Raw genomic sequence first — 16,854 nt, 5'->3', positions numbered from 1 at the left:
CTGCATAAAAATACTATTCGGCAGATGAAAATTGCACCAAAAATATGATAAATATATGCAGTTTTATGAGATTTAAAATAAACTGCTGAGTTTCAAGAACCCATTTACAAATGTTTGCAGTATGTATGATGCACATATATTAAACTCAAAAAAGAATATAAGTTCTGTGTTGTATTTCAATTCAACATTTCATTCTGAAGTTTGTCATCCTCAGACACATGCCTAAGAACCATTAACAAGTATTCCACTGTGGTGTCAAAGGTTTTATTGTTCGGGTAAACACTGCCCTCTTCTGGCAATTGGAAATAGTTGTGGAGCTACACAAAATTCTTTATGGGTTATTACTGCAAACCACTCAACAAATTATGTACAATAGCTAATCAGTAAATGTTCTTGGCTCAAATCGTTCCACCTTCCCCCCGCAAAAAAAAAAAAAAAACCTCCTCACAGCAATGAAGAAGTTTATCAGAATGTTCAAACAGGGATGCTTTAAAAAGAAAATAAATTAGGCAGTCTAAATTCTCCAGTAAATCAACCACTAACAAGAAACTGGATCTTGACCTAACTCTATAACCACTCTAGACCTTAATTCCTATTTATAAGATTACTTAACTAAGTCATTAATGGAGTTCTTCAGCCTTCATGTGCTTCTAGATTTAGAAGAAAAAAACAAATACTTTTCAATACCCTAGTAAAAAAAATAGGCCTATTTAAGACAATCTCCATATTTATTTGTTTTAATAAAAATTGTTTATTGTTTGAATTCTCTTTTTAAAAAGGGCTCAAGTTTTATTCCTCCCTGTTCACACATTTTTTTTCCTTAAACAATATACAGCAAGAGTCCACTGAATTGTGAGGAAAAGTGAACTCAAGAAACTGAGAAGTTTCTAAGAAGCGTTTTATAGTATTTCTTTTGATAAGCTGGGGGGGGGCGGGGTAAACCAAGTGCCCAAAGTTAATAGGAAAGAAAGAAACCTTCAATGATTCCATAATCTTAAATGTTGCCATGATAAATAGTTAGAAATCCACCGTTTGTGGGGAAAGAGCAGGGCACCTCGGCTTTATCTATGCCACCATTTCATTCTTCTTCCTCATCTGTCATAAATTCTTGCTCCACAATTTCTTTCTCTAATATATCCCTTCTTATTCAACTTTTCCGGCAACTATTTAGTATAGCTCTAAGTTCCTAAGACATTCATTATACTATCTAGTCGATTGGTTTCAAAGTGTGGTCTGAGTACCAGCACTGCCAACACTTGGGACACTTAGAAGACGTGACCATCTCCCATCTCCTGGACTCCGTACACTGTACAATATAAAAAAATGTAACAAGAATACCATGTGTGATCCTATATGGTGCGATGCAGGCTTTAAATACTCAAAAAGTAAGAATATATGACCAAAGAATTTAAAAGCAGGCTAATTGCAAAGAAAAGGTTTCTGAAATTCTGTGTGTGTGTGTGTGTGTGTGTGTGTGTGTAAAACCTGCACAGGCGTCAACTCTCTTCGCACAGGGTGCAGCAGACGTTTTCTAGGACCCAGTTGCCTTCATCTTATTTCTCCAGAAAAGTAGCGTTTGCACACAAAACACGGGTTCTCCCCAACTTGAAACTACCCAGGAAGCTTCCCAACCTCAGGAGTACGCCGACCACTGGCTCGGCAGGGAGCTTCCGCCTCACTACGCCTCCGCCTCCTCCACACCACCTGACCAGAGGCCCCACCCACCAGCGACCCACCCTGCCGTGACGCCCGCGAACGCGGCGCGAAGCCCATTCTGCGCCTGCGCGAGCAGTCTTCCAGCGAGGGCGGAGCCAGCGCCGGATGCCAGTCGTTCTGGGCGGAGCTTAGGGGCAGTTCGCTGGTCTTGGGACTGGGCTCACAGCAGACTCTTGAGGCGCAGAGACTGACCAAAGCGGGTTCTGTAATGTAGGAGGAGCTTAGGGCGGAAGCCGGAAACAAGGGGCGGATTTAGGGAGAGATTAGTGTTTATAGGACGGGGCTGGGCCGGAAAGCGACGGTGTAGGTGGGGCTTAGGGCACGTTGCGCAAGCGCACGGCGCACCCCGCGGGCTGCGTAGTTACTTTTGAACCGGGTGGCGGGGAAAAGCTGAAGGAGCTGAGCCATAAGGCGGCCGTGTTCGTGTAGCTGACAACGTTCTCCGTTAGGGCCTAGCAATGGCACAGCAGCTCGCCCGGGAGCAAGGCATCACCCTGCGCGGGAGCGCGGAGATCGTGGCCGAATTTTTCTGTGAGTTTTGAATGCGGCCTGGCCCGGGTCCTAGGACGCGCACTGGGGCAGAACCACTGCTTGGTCTCCCGCTCATTTCACCTGCAGAGGGGGGGACGCTGCGCCGCCCTTCACAGACTTCGGCCTCCTGGAACGGAAAGGGCTTACCCGGAGCGTCACCCCACTCGCTCTTGAAAGCTGGAGTCTATGTTGCCAGCCTCTGACCACATACTCTGTATTTACACTTAGATTGCGATACGGTGCAGGTTGGCGTTGTTGTGTTAAAGGTTTTCCATGTCGTTTTGTGTCTACTCTGCTTTCTGGAAGACTTTACAAACGTGAGTAGATGTCTATAGCTTTATTTTTTCTTTTCGTTTTCAGCATTTGGCATCAACAGCATTTTGTATCAGCGTGGCATATATCCGTCGGAAACCTTTACTCGAGTGCAGAAGTATGGACTCACCCTGCTTGTAACTACTGACCCCGAGCTCATAAAGTATCTCAATAATGTGGTGGAGCAGCTGAAAGGTAATCACGTTTGGAGTTTTACATCTTCTAGGGTTATTTGTATGGGTTACATAAGGCAATATAATATGCCTTCTCAAATATTGTGCTTCTGAAATGGGAGGAAGCAGATAATGGAGAGAAATCCCACCCTTTCTCCCACTGCTTTGAAGTAGGCTGAATGTCTGAACATTGTTTATGTGATGTGCTGCCTGTTTGTCCAATACTTATTCCCATCTATTTTTATTCCCTCTTATTGAGTTGTGCATCATTTAGGATTTCTGTGTTTAGCCTTGTATCCCCAAACATAATCTTCCGAAATACCAATTCTAAAAGCATTTCAAGCGTCTTTTATCTCTTTGAGTTTTTATTTTATGTGTTTGGATGTTTTGCCTGGGTTACATCTGTATGTACCAGGTGCATGCATGGTTCCTGAAGAGGCCAGAAGAGGATGTCAGTTCTCAAGAAGAGCAGCCAGTGTTCCTAACCACTGAGACATTGTTCTGGCTTCCAGAACCTTTTTTGTTAGAGTGTTTCAGTTTGTTTCAGCTATAGTTTTATTACATTGTTCATTGCATTTTTGTTAGCTTCACCAATAAAATGGCCTTCTTTTGGTGACCATCTGAATATAGTTAGCTTGACATCTCTTTAAGGCCATATTCTTTTTTTTTGTTTTGTTTTGAGACAGGGTCTCTCATAGCTCTGGCTTTTCTGAAACTTGCTATGTAAACAGGCTAACCTTGAACTCATAGAGATCAGCCTCCCAAGTGGTGGTACTAAAGGCATTCACCACTATGCCCAGCTTAAGGCCATGCTCCAAAACATTCTTTGCTATTCCTATCCACAGTAGAGTATTCATCAACACTTGGGCAGGTTGAGTATAAATTCACAAGCAAAAATGGTAGGGTATACTCTCTACAAATTTTCTCGGTCTCACATTACTGACATTTTAATCTAGATATTTAGTGGGAAGCTTTCCTATGTATCTAAGATAATGTGGCAACATCCTGTCTCCTGCTCACCAGATGTCAACCTTCCTGGCTATGACCATCAGATACCTGTGTATATTGCCATGGGAGCCTGGTATACAAAGTTGCCTTTGGTTGAGAATTTCTTTGGTAGATTAGACAGCTAGGCTAGAAAAGATAAAGCACTTGGTAAATATGTGGAGATAGGCTTCTATTCTCAAGTGCAAAGATACACATACCTGGAGGAGCGGTTCATCTCCCATCATTCTTGCAAATATGCTTCATATTCTGCAGAATAAAACCTAAATGTAGGATGCTCTTCCAAATTGTGTATCAGGGACTAGGTCAACAGTCCAAAGAAAGTCAGAAATCTGAAAACTACTTCAGTGATTCTTACTCAAAGATAATTGAGTAAGTCTGAACAGTCATAAGCATGACATCTGCTTTGTTGCATCTCTACCAGTGTATCCCTATAGCTCTGCATCCTAGTGTCTGTAGACCCCTCTCCCTTTTTACCCCCAAGACTGATAGGTTGGAAACACAAGGTTAATTGATCCCTCTGCTTAAAACATAGTTCTGGTGTTCCAGATTCTTAGAAGCAGTTTCTTTATTCAACGCATAAGATTTTATATGATATAGCATCTTGATTTTTCGTAATATATATTGTCCCTTTCTTTGCAATTATAGTATCCTGTAAAATTATATATGCTCTTCTGGACTTCCCTCTCCTTTGTACATATAGTGCAAAAACTAATCCTTCCTTCACCTACTAGAATGGATCAGAATTTTTTTTTATGCTCTAATGCTGTGGCGTGGCAGTTGTTTTCACAGTGGTTAGATGAAAGCCTATGCCTTATTCTTACTGTGGATTACAGGGAAAGTACAGGTTTCACCTATTAATAATATGGAGAATTTAAAAATTGACTAAATTGTTAATGGGGAACTCTTTCCTTATGTGTGAAAGGATGCCTGAAATAGTGGTCTTTAGAAGAGAGTTGTGTTATGGTTAGAACATAAGAGATGCCATGTGTGTTGCAGATTGGCTCTACAAGTGCTCAGTCCAGAAACTGGTGGTGGTCATCTCCAATATTGAAAGTGGAGAGGTCCTTGAAAGATGGCAGTTTGATATTGAGTGTGACAAAACTGCAAAAGAAGATGGGTAAGTATGGATTAAATTATTTCTACTTTAATTGTTTTTTTACAACTTCTATTGTTATGAGTTCAAATTGTTCTGAACTGATTTCTTAACTGAGCTATGGTATGTTTTTAAAGATATTGACTTGTGAGGGACTTCTGAGTTCCTCTTAGTCTCTTAGTAGTTGTGTAGATAAGATGCTTTTTTAACATGCTGCCTTTGGCTAACTCAGTGAAATTTGACCTTCATGTTTCTGGTTATACCAGAACTATGATATGATATGTGGGCCATTTAATCAGGTGCTGACAGGGACTGTTAACTTCAGGAGATGAACCTAGACCCATCCCTAACTTAGGTGTAGCTCTGCTTCATCTAATGCCATGAACTTTTTTTGAAGATTGCTCTACATCGGAAATGCCTGTTATGCTAAGCATTGTTTTCTGTAATTCCTGTAATGAAGAGCATTTTGTTCTTTAATCTGTAGAAAATTTCTAGCTTATAAAAATGTTTATGTGTAATTTATTTTACTTACTAAGGAACTAGGTATTTGGATTTTAAAAATGCCCAAATTCTACCACGTTTATGTGTTAGAATCGATTTCCCTTTATCTTAGAGTTTCTGGATATATCCTTATTGGGAATGGTTGAGAAACTTACTGACCATCTTGCACTGAATGACCTGATACTAAGATCAGCCCTGAAGGATTATGGGATGGACAAATGCAGATGCAGTAGCCCAAGAATACCATTAGCCATTAAGCTTTAGTCTCCTAATGTATTGGTTCTGTGTTGTTGGAAGCATTTTGCTCAGACGAATGGTCACCAGTGTATGATAATTAACTTAATGAAACCTAGCATGAATCATTTGCTTGGTTCCTTCATAGTGTTTGTAGAGAAAAGTCACAGAAAGCCATCCAGGATGAAATCCGTTCAGTCATCAGGCAGATCACAGCTACTGTGACTTTTTTGCCACTGCTGGAAGTTTCTTGTAAGTATTGTACAACCATAAATTTTCTGTGGGAAATGTATGCTACTGTTGGGAGGATTCCCGTTTATTAAATCTCTTGATTTATCACTGCCTTGTAATATAAGTGGGATATGGGAAGCAGAATGCAGCACGAACCACACATGTGTGTTCCAGAAAAAGTGAGGGCAAGGACTGAGGCGATGGCTCAGTGGATAAAGTACTTGCTTAGCAAGCGTGAGGTCCTGACTTAGGGTCCCCAGCAACAGGACCCTCCAGGTGGTTATGCTGGCCCACCTATATATAACTCCAGCCCAGAACGCCACGGTGGGATCACCAGAGCAACCGGCTAGCAAAACTAGCCATCTTGGCAAGCTCAACCTTGGCTTGAGAAATCCTTCCTCAGTGAATAAAGTGGAGGGGCAATCATTAGCTTGGGAACTCCACACGTGTGCTCCCCACACACGTTCAGAAAATGAGAAAAAAATGAAAACACTGAAAAAAAGTGAAGATATCAACAGTACCTTCTCAGAGTTTCTTACAACTCCTTTTCCTATCACTTTCTACTACAAAGTATATTTGTTTCTAAACTCGGTTTTCTTGAGGAAAATAATGAGAACAAGCTAAGCTAGCTTTTTAGCGAGGGGGTTTCAAATAAGTTCCAGTGAGAACGGTGAGGACAGCTTCAAATCTTAAGAAATACTGTAATCTCATTTCCAACTTAGGTTCATTTGATCTACTGATTTACACGGACAAAGATTTAGTTGTACCTGAAAAATGGGAGGAATCAGGACCCCAGTTCATTACCAATTCTGAAGAAGTCCGTCTACGCTCATTCACTACCACAATCCACAAAGTGAACAGTATGGTGGCCTACAAAATCCCTGTCACTGACTGAAGAGAAGGTGAGGAAACAATGAAATTAGCATTCTCAAGTGTTGTTTTTTCAGAAATTAAATCAAATATACTTGATACATTCTCTTCCCTTGGTTCATTTTCAGGTAAAGAAAGCCAGGATCCTTGTTTGATAAACGTTCCTCGTTGTTCCATTTCTTGGCTTCCTCCTGGAATTGCCATAAAGTCAGCATAACAAGACTGCTGCACATTAAGGCAAACCGACCGATCTTTGTCAACATTGTGGAGTGGAGTCCTTTAAAAGTGGTCATTGTAGATAGGAATTCTTTTGTTAGAAAGCTAAATGAATCCCTAACCATTTAGCTCAGGAATCTTGACCAGGAAATAGAGAAGCATATAATGTAAATACAGCAGAAGGAACTGAGGCTTTGTTTAGTTCTGAGAGTCATGAATACTGCCTTACTGGGTCCTTTTGTCATTTCTCTTTGTATATAGACCCCATATTGAAATACATGCTAATTCATTGATTTTAGTGTATATACCATGAACTCACAAAGCAATTGATGCTGATTAGTTTCTGTAATAAAGAACTCTTGTCTTTAATGTTTTATAAAATCAAGTTTTAAATGACAGTGATACAAAAAATTAAGTTAACTTGTGTTTTACATTTGTGTTATAGTGTCTATATAAGTAGTGTGGTGTTATGGTCAGATACTGCAGTAAATTGAGTGAGTGGGTTGTTCACTTTGGTCATGTGCTGCCTTTTTATCACAACAGTGCAGGTAATGTAAAGAGGCAATGTCCTTTGAAATTAGTTCAAATACTAGGCTACAGTATCCTGGTTTTGGGGTTTTTCCTGTCATATACATTTATTCTTAAGTTGTCATATCAACATTTTAATGACATTTCAAGTAAAAACTGAAATGGGTAAAAGTCATTACCAAACATTGTCTGCGCTATCAATTCAGTTATTAGACAGGGACTCCAGTGGCATCGCTATTTGGAGATGTAAATTGGGGTGTGAATGTAAGAATAGTAGTTTTTGATAAATTCTAAGTTTTTTTCTGTCTATTGGTTTCCCTTTGATTAACATATAATAACAATAGCAAACAAGTTTAAAGTTATTTGTCAGGCAACAAGACTTTTGTGAATATACTTACAGATTTAACTACCTTGGACAACAGACTTCAAGACACATGCTATCGTTAAACTCCCCATCACAGGAAGCATGCCAGGCCAAGGGCTCAGGTCCAGAACCACATAACTCAGATTGAGCATCAAGGAAGCTTAAGCCTAGACAGGTACAGGATGCTATTCTGTTTCTCTAGCACAGCCAAGTACTGCAGTATCAGGAGGGAATGGGTAAGAGGAACAGCCAAACACAGTTACTATGTTAAGGGTGCAGACACCATGGTAATGAGCCGTGTGCTCATTTGTTACGTTCTTTCCTCAAAATCACTTAAAGTAGGATCAAAACAAAACACTCCCGATTAAAATGATTCTAAGTATTGTATTTTAGAACAGAAATAAAGTTGTGCCGTCCAACAAGTATTCCACCTTTAAGTTGAACCTGATAAACTAAAACCTTTATTATAGCAACTCTAGAATGTTCTCCAAATCTGGAACCATGTATACACACATTGCTTGTGGTTGTATACATTATATCACGTATTGTGAGTGGTGGAGGCTCACTCTGCGGATGGATTTTATCTAGAAAAGTTATCAGAATACTTTAAGCTAAAAAGGGCAGACAGTGTTAAGAGCTCAACAGTATTAAAGTGAAAGTAAATTTGGGCAAAAATAATAATAATAATAATGAGTTGGCTTTCTAAATATTCAGCAACCATGATTCTTACTTTATCAAAGGGGCCCTATATCTTTGACCTTGAAGTCCATAGATGAGTCTGAGTTCCTTCCCTCAACCACCAAACTTTATTTCTGCTCCTCTTCCTTATACATTTATAAATATGGGTGGTAATTTTCTTTATACAAACTCCATCCTATTTTCTGGATTATGGCTCCCTCAGACAGGATGGTCCAAGAATGCAGCATGTCTTTGAGCTACCCAGACAAGTCCTGCCTTCGTTAACAGCTCAGTGTAAGGGCTTTCCACAGTCTCTTCATTTTCATGTTTGTGGAATGAACAGTCATTTATCCATTCCCAGAATGGCTGAGATCCATTGCTATAACTATACAGACTGTTTAGCCTAAGCAGTCCTCAGTATTAACTTGTGTCAGAGAGTCATTCTAGCAGCCACTGCTGCCATCTGCTGGTCTTCCTGTGAAAAATTAGATTTTAGAAAAAGCAGTGCACAAAGGCCCAAGTATGTCGAGTTGATGTAGAATGCAAGCATCATCAGTAAGTAGTATCAGAAACCCTGTGTCTCCTTGAAAATGAAGATACAGCACAGCGTTAAGTCTATGACCAGCAGTGATGACTGGAAAGCTGATTATGACGCTCAGAGTGGTTGACTGAACCAGCAGCGATGGCCCATAGTACCCCTGACAGGAAACCTAGTCAGACTGCCTCTGGATACAGCTTTGGCCTACTTCATGGCTACACAATTGGCCACAAAGTAGACTACTACTGGAGTGTGCAAAAAAAGTCAAATGATACCAACTAGCACCTACATATGTGCTGTCATATCTTCCTGTGGTCCTTGATGTAAACAATTGGTACAAATGTAGATACATAGAGTATTTGAGATATCACTGCAAGGCTGCATCCACAATTCAGTAGTACATGACAGGAAGACTACTCACCCAGGAGGAAATGGCACGGGTCTTCGGTTGTGTTGATTACAGACATTGTCATCAGTGTGCGTTGTCCACAATGCATGGGTTATTCAGAATTTCACTTTTGATAAGGTGAGAGCACTTACAGCTGTCAGTCCAGCTCCAAAGTGATTCAGCGTGGCGCTTGACACTTCTGCATCCTTCCAAACAAGCCAAAACTTGAGCTTGCCCAGCCCTTAAGGTTTTAAATGATCCTCAAATAGGGTTCCCAAGAGGTAAACCAATGGTTTTGATCATTGTTCCCTGTTGCTGAAATGCAGCCAGCAAGCATCACAAAAGGCCAGAATTGATGACAGTGTAGTATCAAGTTGACTACCACGGTGACCAACCAAATGCCAGCACGAAGCACTCACTGAGGGAACGTCTCCTCACCAGTGTCATTTTATAAGTGGTACAAAGGTGGAGCCAAATGAGAATTACTACAGCAGAGGAGAGGTAGCCATGGTGAAGTCTGTTCTGTTATTGCTCGTGGTTGTATGGGTGGCAGAGAACTCTCTTACTTTCAGTTTGCTCTGAGAGTTTCTCTAGGAAGTGGCAATCTTCAGACCCACATGACCTTGGTGGGTGCTCACTGCACTAACTGCAGAACCCAGCCCAACTATTCCTAGAATCCTCTGTACTCTTAATAGTGTCAACCTCATGTTTCTTACAACTTTGAGCACCACGCTTTCAGCCAATGGCTTAACAGAGTAAATCTAGGTGGGAAAACTAAACTGCATACTCGAGAGAAGGCAGAGTCAGGAGAAGCCATGTAGCTGCCTGCAGGAGACAGATGCACCTGAACCTTACCAGGCAGCTGGGAACAAATGAAAAGCCTCAACCAACACACTTCCAGAGGATCCAGTATCTTCTGACCTCTGGATTGCCCACACCCAGTGCACATACAGGGAAAATCTCCGTACATACATAATTTTAATTTTAAAGAAAACAAGAATTTTTACTGATGTCTTTTTTCTTTTACCCAATTCTTTTATTGAAAAAAACAATACACCTAACATACATTTATCTTTTTTTCCTTTATATTTTGGGCTTTTCGAAACAAGCTCTCTCACTGTAGCCCAGGTTGGTCCTGGAATTCATGTAGCACAGGCTGCTCAAGAATTTGCGACCTCTTCTAACTCAGCCTTCCTAGGATTGGAATTGCAGGCGTGAACTACCATGCGTTTCCTGCTTTCTGATATAACCAGTCATATTAAATACACTGAGAACACTGTGCCGGTGTCCCCACTGACCATCCCCATATACTTTGTGTGAAACCATTCCTTGACCAGTAAGTTCCTGTTACTCCTCCCTGAGTCTGATAGCTGACTCTCTGTCTCTCATTTTTACTGTTTATAAATATCTCACACAAATTAAATCCCACTGTTTATAGTGATAGTTCATTTGTGTTTTAATAAATAAAGCTTGCCTGAAGAACAGAGTGCAAAGTTAGCCACACTAGTCAGCCATACAGTCCAGGTGGTGGTGGTGCACACCTTTAATCCCAGCACTAGAGAGGAATATAAGGCAATTTGAGACAGGAGCTCGCAGTCTGAAGATTTCGTAGAGGTAAGAAGAGCTCTCCAGTGGTTGGTTGGTTTGCTTTTCTAATCTTCAGCTTGAACTCCAATATCTGTCTCTGGGTTTTTATTATTTGTGCTACAACTGTTTGTCAGTTTGTGTATGTTTTATTATCCTGATGTCCTCAGGGTTACCCATACAGTATATCTCAGAATTCCCTTTTTACCGAGTAATATACTGTGTGTGTATGAACCACACTTTATCTGCTTTTCCATCTGTGGATGTTTTGATGCTTCCTTCTTTCAGCAGTGTGAATAATGCAGTTGCAAATGTGGATCTACGTATATTTTGAGCCAGGCTTTCAATCATTTTGGGGATATACCAAATACACTGCAGGATTGTATGAAAATTCTGTTTTTCACTTTTTGAGGCACCAACACTTTTTTCTGCAATGGATGTTATTGTTGAGGACACTCAACAATATTGTATGTTACAACATAGCCAATTTATAAGTAAATTCCACTTTCTTTCCATCTGTTCAATACGTTAGTGCTGGTAAGGTTCTAAAGCCCCTTGCTGGTGGTGTAATGTTTTCAAAGCCCTTCCATTTTCAAATCGTTACAGCACATGTCCTTATGGTGTTTTAGGTCTATAAATGTTTATGCTTGCTATGTCTCCTTCGTGTACTGACCCTTTAAAATATATAATACCTATTGTATTTTGTCTTTTTGATTGATAGTCTTTACCTTGTGTTGGTACAGCCATTTTTGCTCTCTTCTGCTTGTATTCTGCCTGGAATGAATATTTTCACCCCAGAGTTCTGCTGGTGTGCTGCTGCTCCTTTTCCCAGAGCCCCTTTCAACAATGACATTGGAGAGAGATTCAGTGTTAGCTAATACACATACTAACTATATCATGAATAAGGTGTCATTGGCATACCCTTTCTGTCTAATGGCAAATACTTTAAAGGTCCATTCACCTGCCTTGTGAAAGAAGTTCACAGCCGGATGGGACTTTCAGGTGTATACTCTGCACTTTCTTGTTTGATTTTTTTTTTTTTTTTTTTTTTTTTTTTTTTTTTTTTTTTTGATTGAGGATTTCTCTGTATAGCTCTGTCTGTCCTGGAACTTGCTCTGTAAACCAGGCTGAACTTGAACTCAGAGATCCGCCTGCCTCTAACTCCTGATGATTGGGATTAAAGACATGCACCACCCACCACTACCAAACTATTTTAATCCTAACATTTCAAAGGCAAAGGCAGGAAGATCTCTGAATCTGAGACCTTCTGGCGGTGGCGGCGGCGGCGGCGGAGGAGGCGGAGGAGGAGGAGGAGGAGGAGGAGGAGGAGGAGGAGGAGGAGGAGGAGGAGGAGGAGAGAAGAAGAAGAAGAAGAAGAAGAAGAAGAAGAAGAAGAAGAAGAAGAAGAAGAAGAAGAAGAAGAAGAAGAAGAAGAAGAAGAAGAAGAAGAAGCTAAACCTTAATCATAGCTGAGTGTAAGAACAACCTAATGGCAGCACCTCTTTAAGAGTGCAGGCTTCTTCTTGAAATTTGCATGCAAATGGATGGAATTAGAAAACACTATCCTGAGTGAGGTAACCCAGACCCAGAAAGATGAACATGTATGTACTCACTCATGAGTGGATACTAGCTGTAAAGCAAAGGATATTGAGCCTATAGTTCATGGTCCTAGAGAAGATAAGTAACAAGGTGGACCCTAAGAAAAACATATATAGATCCACCTGGAAAAGAGAAATAGACAAGATCGCCTGACAAAATTGGGAGCATGGGAGTGGGGGAAGTAGGGAGGGTAGAAGGGAAAGACAAGGGGAGGGGGGAGGAAAACTTAGGGGAATGGGATGGTCAAGATGGAGGAAGGATAGAGATGAGAGCAAGGAAAGAAATATTTTGATTAAGGGAGCCATTATGGGACTAACAAGAAACCTGCCTCTAGAGAAATTCCCAGGAATCCAAAAAAATGACACCAGTTAAAACCCTGAACAATAGAGAAGAGGGTGCCGGAACTGGCCTTGCCCTGTAGTCAGACTGGTGAATATCTTAAATATCACCATAGAACCTTCATCCAGCAACTGGTGGAAACAGAGTCAGAGAACCAAATTGGAGCACTGGACTGAGCTCTCAAAATCAAGTTGAAGAGTGGGAGGAGTGAGAATATGAGCAAAGAGGTCAAGACCATGATGTGTACACCCACTAAAAGTGTTTACTTGAGCTAATGGGAGCTCACCAACTCCAGCCGAACAGGGAAGAAAACAGCATAGATCCAAACTAGTTCCTCTAAATGTGGGGGACAGTTGTATGGCAGAAGCAGACTGCAGAGTCACTGGCAGTTGCACCACAGTTTATCCCCACTGCTTGTACTGGCGTTTTTGGAACCCATTCTCTTTGGATGGACACGTTGCTCAGCCTAGATACAGCAGGGAGGGCCTTGGACCTTCCCCAAACCAATGTGCCTTACCCTCTCTGAGGAGTGGATGAGGGAGTGGTGAGGGAGGGAAGTGAAAGGAATGGGAGGAAAGGAGGGAATGGAAACTGGGATTGGTATGTAAAATGAAAAAAGATAGTTTTCTTTAATTATGAGAGCCATTTTAGGGTTGGCAAGAGACTTGACTCTAGAGGGGTTCCCAGATGTCCATGGAGATATCCCCAGCTAGTTCCTTGCGCAGCTGACGAGAGGGAGCCTGAAATGGCCCAATCCTATAGCCATACTGATGAATATCTTGCATATCACCATAGAACCTTCATCTGGTGATGGATGGAGATAGAGACAGAGACCCACATTGGAGCACCGGACTGAGCTCCCAAGGTCCAAATGAGGAGCAGAAGGAGGGGAGAACATGAGCAAGGAAGTCAGGACTGCAAGGAGTGTACCCACCCACTGAGACAGTGGGGCTGATCTAATGGGAGCTCACCAAGGCCAGCTGGACTGGGACTGAAAAACATGGGATCAAACCGGACTATCTGAACGTGGCAGTCAATGAGGGCTGACTGAGAAGCCAAGGACAGTGGCACTGGGTTTTGATCCTACTGCATGTACTGGCTTTGTGGGAGCCTAGTCTGTTTGGATCCTCACCTTCCTAGACCTGGATGGAGGGGGGAGGGCCTTGGACTTCCCACAGGGCAGGGAACCCTGAATGCTCTTTGGACTGGAGAGGGAGGGGGAGGGGAGAGGGGGAGGGAAATGGGAGCCAGGGAGGAGGCGGAAATTTTTAATAAAAAAAATAAATAAATAAAAAGAAAGGACTTAAGACCTCTGAGCATACTGAGATACACTGGCTTTTCAGTTAGAGGGAGCATCTGATTTTCTCTGTATCTCACTCTATCTTTCTAAATAGTACAGAACTTTAAAGGAACTAATAAAGTATCCGGTTGGTTCATGCTTCCAGAGAGAGAGAGAGAGAGAGAGAGAGAGAGAGAGAGAGAGAGAGAGAGAGAGAGAGAGAGAGAGAGAGAGAGAGAGAGAGAAAAGAAAAATAATATAGAAAAAGAAAAGAACGCAGGCTTCCTGGATCTGATAAATTACTAGACCAGTGGGGTGTAAGATAGGGGTCTGTGAAAATTCCTCCAAGGGACTTTTACTGCGTAGCAGGATTTATTAGTAGTGAAGAGATTCTAGAAGTGCAGAGATCCCTAGGTTCTCTGGGGTCAGGGAATGTGAGAGTGGGCTTGCCACAATCTGGAAATGGGAAAGGTTCAGAGATGAGCCTGCTAGCATTTCTGACCTTAAATGGGTCCTAGGAGGCTTCAGGTATGTATGGGCAGTGTTACCCCATGAACTTGTCCCTTTAAAGGTTGTTATCCCTGTACAAAATCTGCCCGAGATAATTGGAGACACAACGTTAAAACATAAAACTCCACAACAGCTACCAGAAAACAAAGTGGAAGCACTTTCGGTATTGCTACAGACATCTGTTTTTGGACAGGACTCCAGGGCACAGGAAATAACAGCAAAGGCTGGCAAAGAGCATTACATCAACTTAAAAGCACAGCAGAGGGAATAACCACCACTATGAAAAAAAATACTACAGTACAGAAGAAAATATTTATTAGTGTTTATTTGGGTAGAAGTCATGATGATTGTGTTAAAGACTTTAATTGATATAGAACGACCAGTCCCAAATGTGGCTAGCACCTTTTGGTAATCACCTAGATAAAAAAAGGTTTGACAAAAGATTATGTTTATTGTTGCTATGGAAGATTCCTTTGCCGATACCAAAACCAGTGTTTCCAGTTGTTTGACACTGGATGGGGACTCCTGAAGCATACAGCCCCCATGCCCTGAGTTCTTGTCCTTTCTAGTGAGACAGCCACTATGGGACTATTCTGACTGCTGAGCATTCAGCCTCCAGGACCAAACAACCCTCAGGTACTTGGTCTATCAGTGTTATCTGAGGTTTTCTGTTCTGCCTGTATGATTGAGCTGCACTCTGGTGTCATCTATTTTCTTGAAAGAGCACCTGAACACTTGGACTAAGTTGGTTCAGGGTAGCAGTAGGGCCATCTTAAGGTCAGGAAGCAGTAGTTGACCACCATTGGGTCATTCTAGGCCTCTTCTTGCCCTCTTCCAGGTAGGACAGGAAGTTCTGGAAGCTGTCACATGTCGATGACATTGGTGGATGGCTCTGTGTTTCTTCCACCAGATCCAGCCCTTTCTGGATGTGGCAATAAAGTATTCCTGTATTTAAAAATAAATTGTGGGGTTTTTTTCTACATGTATGTCTGTGTACCATGTGCATCTCTTGTGCTAGCAGAGGCTAGAAGAGCCCTGGGAATGAGTTAGGCAGTTGTGGGATGCCATGTGTGTGTTGGGACTAACCACAGATCCTCTGTAAGAGCAGCAAGTGCTCTTGACCACTTTTAAACTACAGTATGCATGCCTACATTTCCACTGTAATCATTAAAATGATTATACTGTTTGTATTTTTGCTTTTTGGTGTGACTGTAAAGGGAGCATGAAAAAATCTTTATAGTAATGCACTGTCCTATGCTTTAATAGGATCAACATTGACATCCTGGTTCTATGATTGGATATGACATGGCACCCAGGGCTTAGTGCTTATGTCACAATGAGAGATGATGGACTTTAAAATACTGGGCCTCTAACACACTGGAAATGCTGCCCCTGTTTTAGTGAGACTGCCATGAGCCCTTGCAGGAGCCTTATTATCAGACAGCAAAAACAGCCCTTCTTCATGCTGGCTGGCCTCCTGCTTTACCATGTTTCTCTCTCCTGCTGCAATGCCTGCCATTCTCTGTACTGTAACATATCCACCATGGCCCCAACCAGAAGCAACCCCCATGAGACTACCTGAGCTGTCTGAATAGCCGCAAAAAATAGCAACAGAAAACAGTCCACCACATCTGCGTGTAGTGTTGTGCCTCAGTTAGGGGATGCATACCCCCTTCTGTGGCAAAAGACTGGGGGACTTCCTGTATTTGATTTTGAAATTGTACTTGAGTCTAAAATTGCCTAGATAGAAATTAAATTTGGAAGCTTTAAAATGGAAGCAAATCGGGCAAATGGGTGTGTGAGTTTTTCAGTTATGGCATGAACCCCAGAACTTTGGCATCAGTAGTCAGTGACCCCTGCCTACAGCAGAATCCTAGACTTAAGCTTCTGCTAGTATTAGTCTTAGGTGCCAAGAAAAGAAGAAAGTAGAAAGTTCACGTTTTTATTGTAAAAGGTATCTTTTCCATGTTATTTTTTAAATCTTCTTGTCGGACCTGTTTTTCTTTCAGTCACATGCACTAATTCTCAGCTTCAGCATTGGTTTCATGAGATGAGAGGTGACTCTTGTTTGTAACTTAAGATGATATCAAGTTTGAGCGAGCAGGCTTGATTATCATGGGGCCTGTTCTCTGTGAAAGATACATGTCTGTAAGTCTAATTCT

At 41.6% G+C, this 16,854-nt stretch overlaps 1 protein-coding gene and 1 pseudogene across 1 annotated transcript; one reads left to right on the top strand and one right to left on the bottom strand.

Annotated features, from left to right (window-relative positions):
- Window positions 1–1,868: 1,868 nt before the first annotated feature.
- Window positions 1,869–7,264, top strand: Mad2l1 (mitotic arrest deficient 2 like 1). Its single transcript, XM_057773083.1, has 6 exons — window positions 1,869–2,247; window positions 2,608–2,754; window positions 4,737–4,857; window positions 5,717–5,820; window positions 6,522–6,701; window positions 6,798–7,264. Exons 1-5 carry the CDS (start codon window positions 2,175–2,177, stop codon window positions 6,692–6,694), a joined length of 618 nt encoding a protein of 205 aa, XP_057629066.1. The 5' UTR covers window positions 1,869–2,174; the 3' UTR covers window positions 6,695–6,701; window positions 6,798–7,264.
- Window positions 7,265–8,006: 742 nt separating this feature from the next.
- On the bottom strand, window positions 8,007–9,857 carry LOC130879496 (transmembrane protein 144-like; annotated as a pseudogene).
- Between the last annotated feature and the right edge of the window lie 6,997 nt (window positions 9,858–16,854).

Source organism: Chionomys nivalis, chromosome 1 (assembly GCF_950005125.1).
Source record: "Chionomys nivalis chromosome 1, mChiNiv1.1, whole genome shotgun sequence".
NCBI classification, from domain to species: Eukaryota; Metazoa; Chordata; class Mammalia; order Rodentia; family Cricetidae; genus Chionomys; species Chionomys nivalis.
Note: the sequence above shows the minus strand (reverse complement) of the source record. Positions and strands in the feature narration are given on the sequence as shown.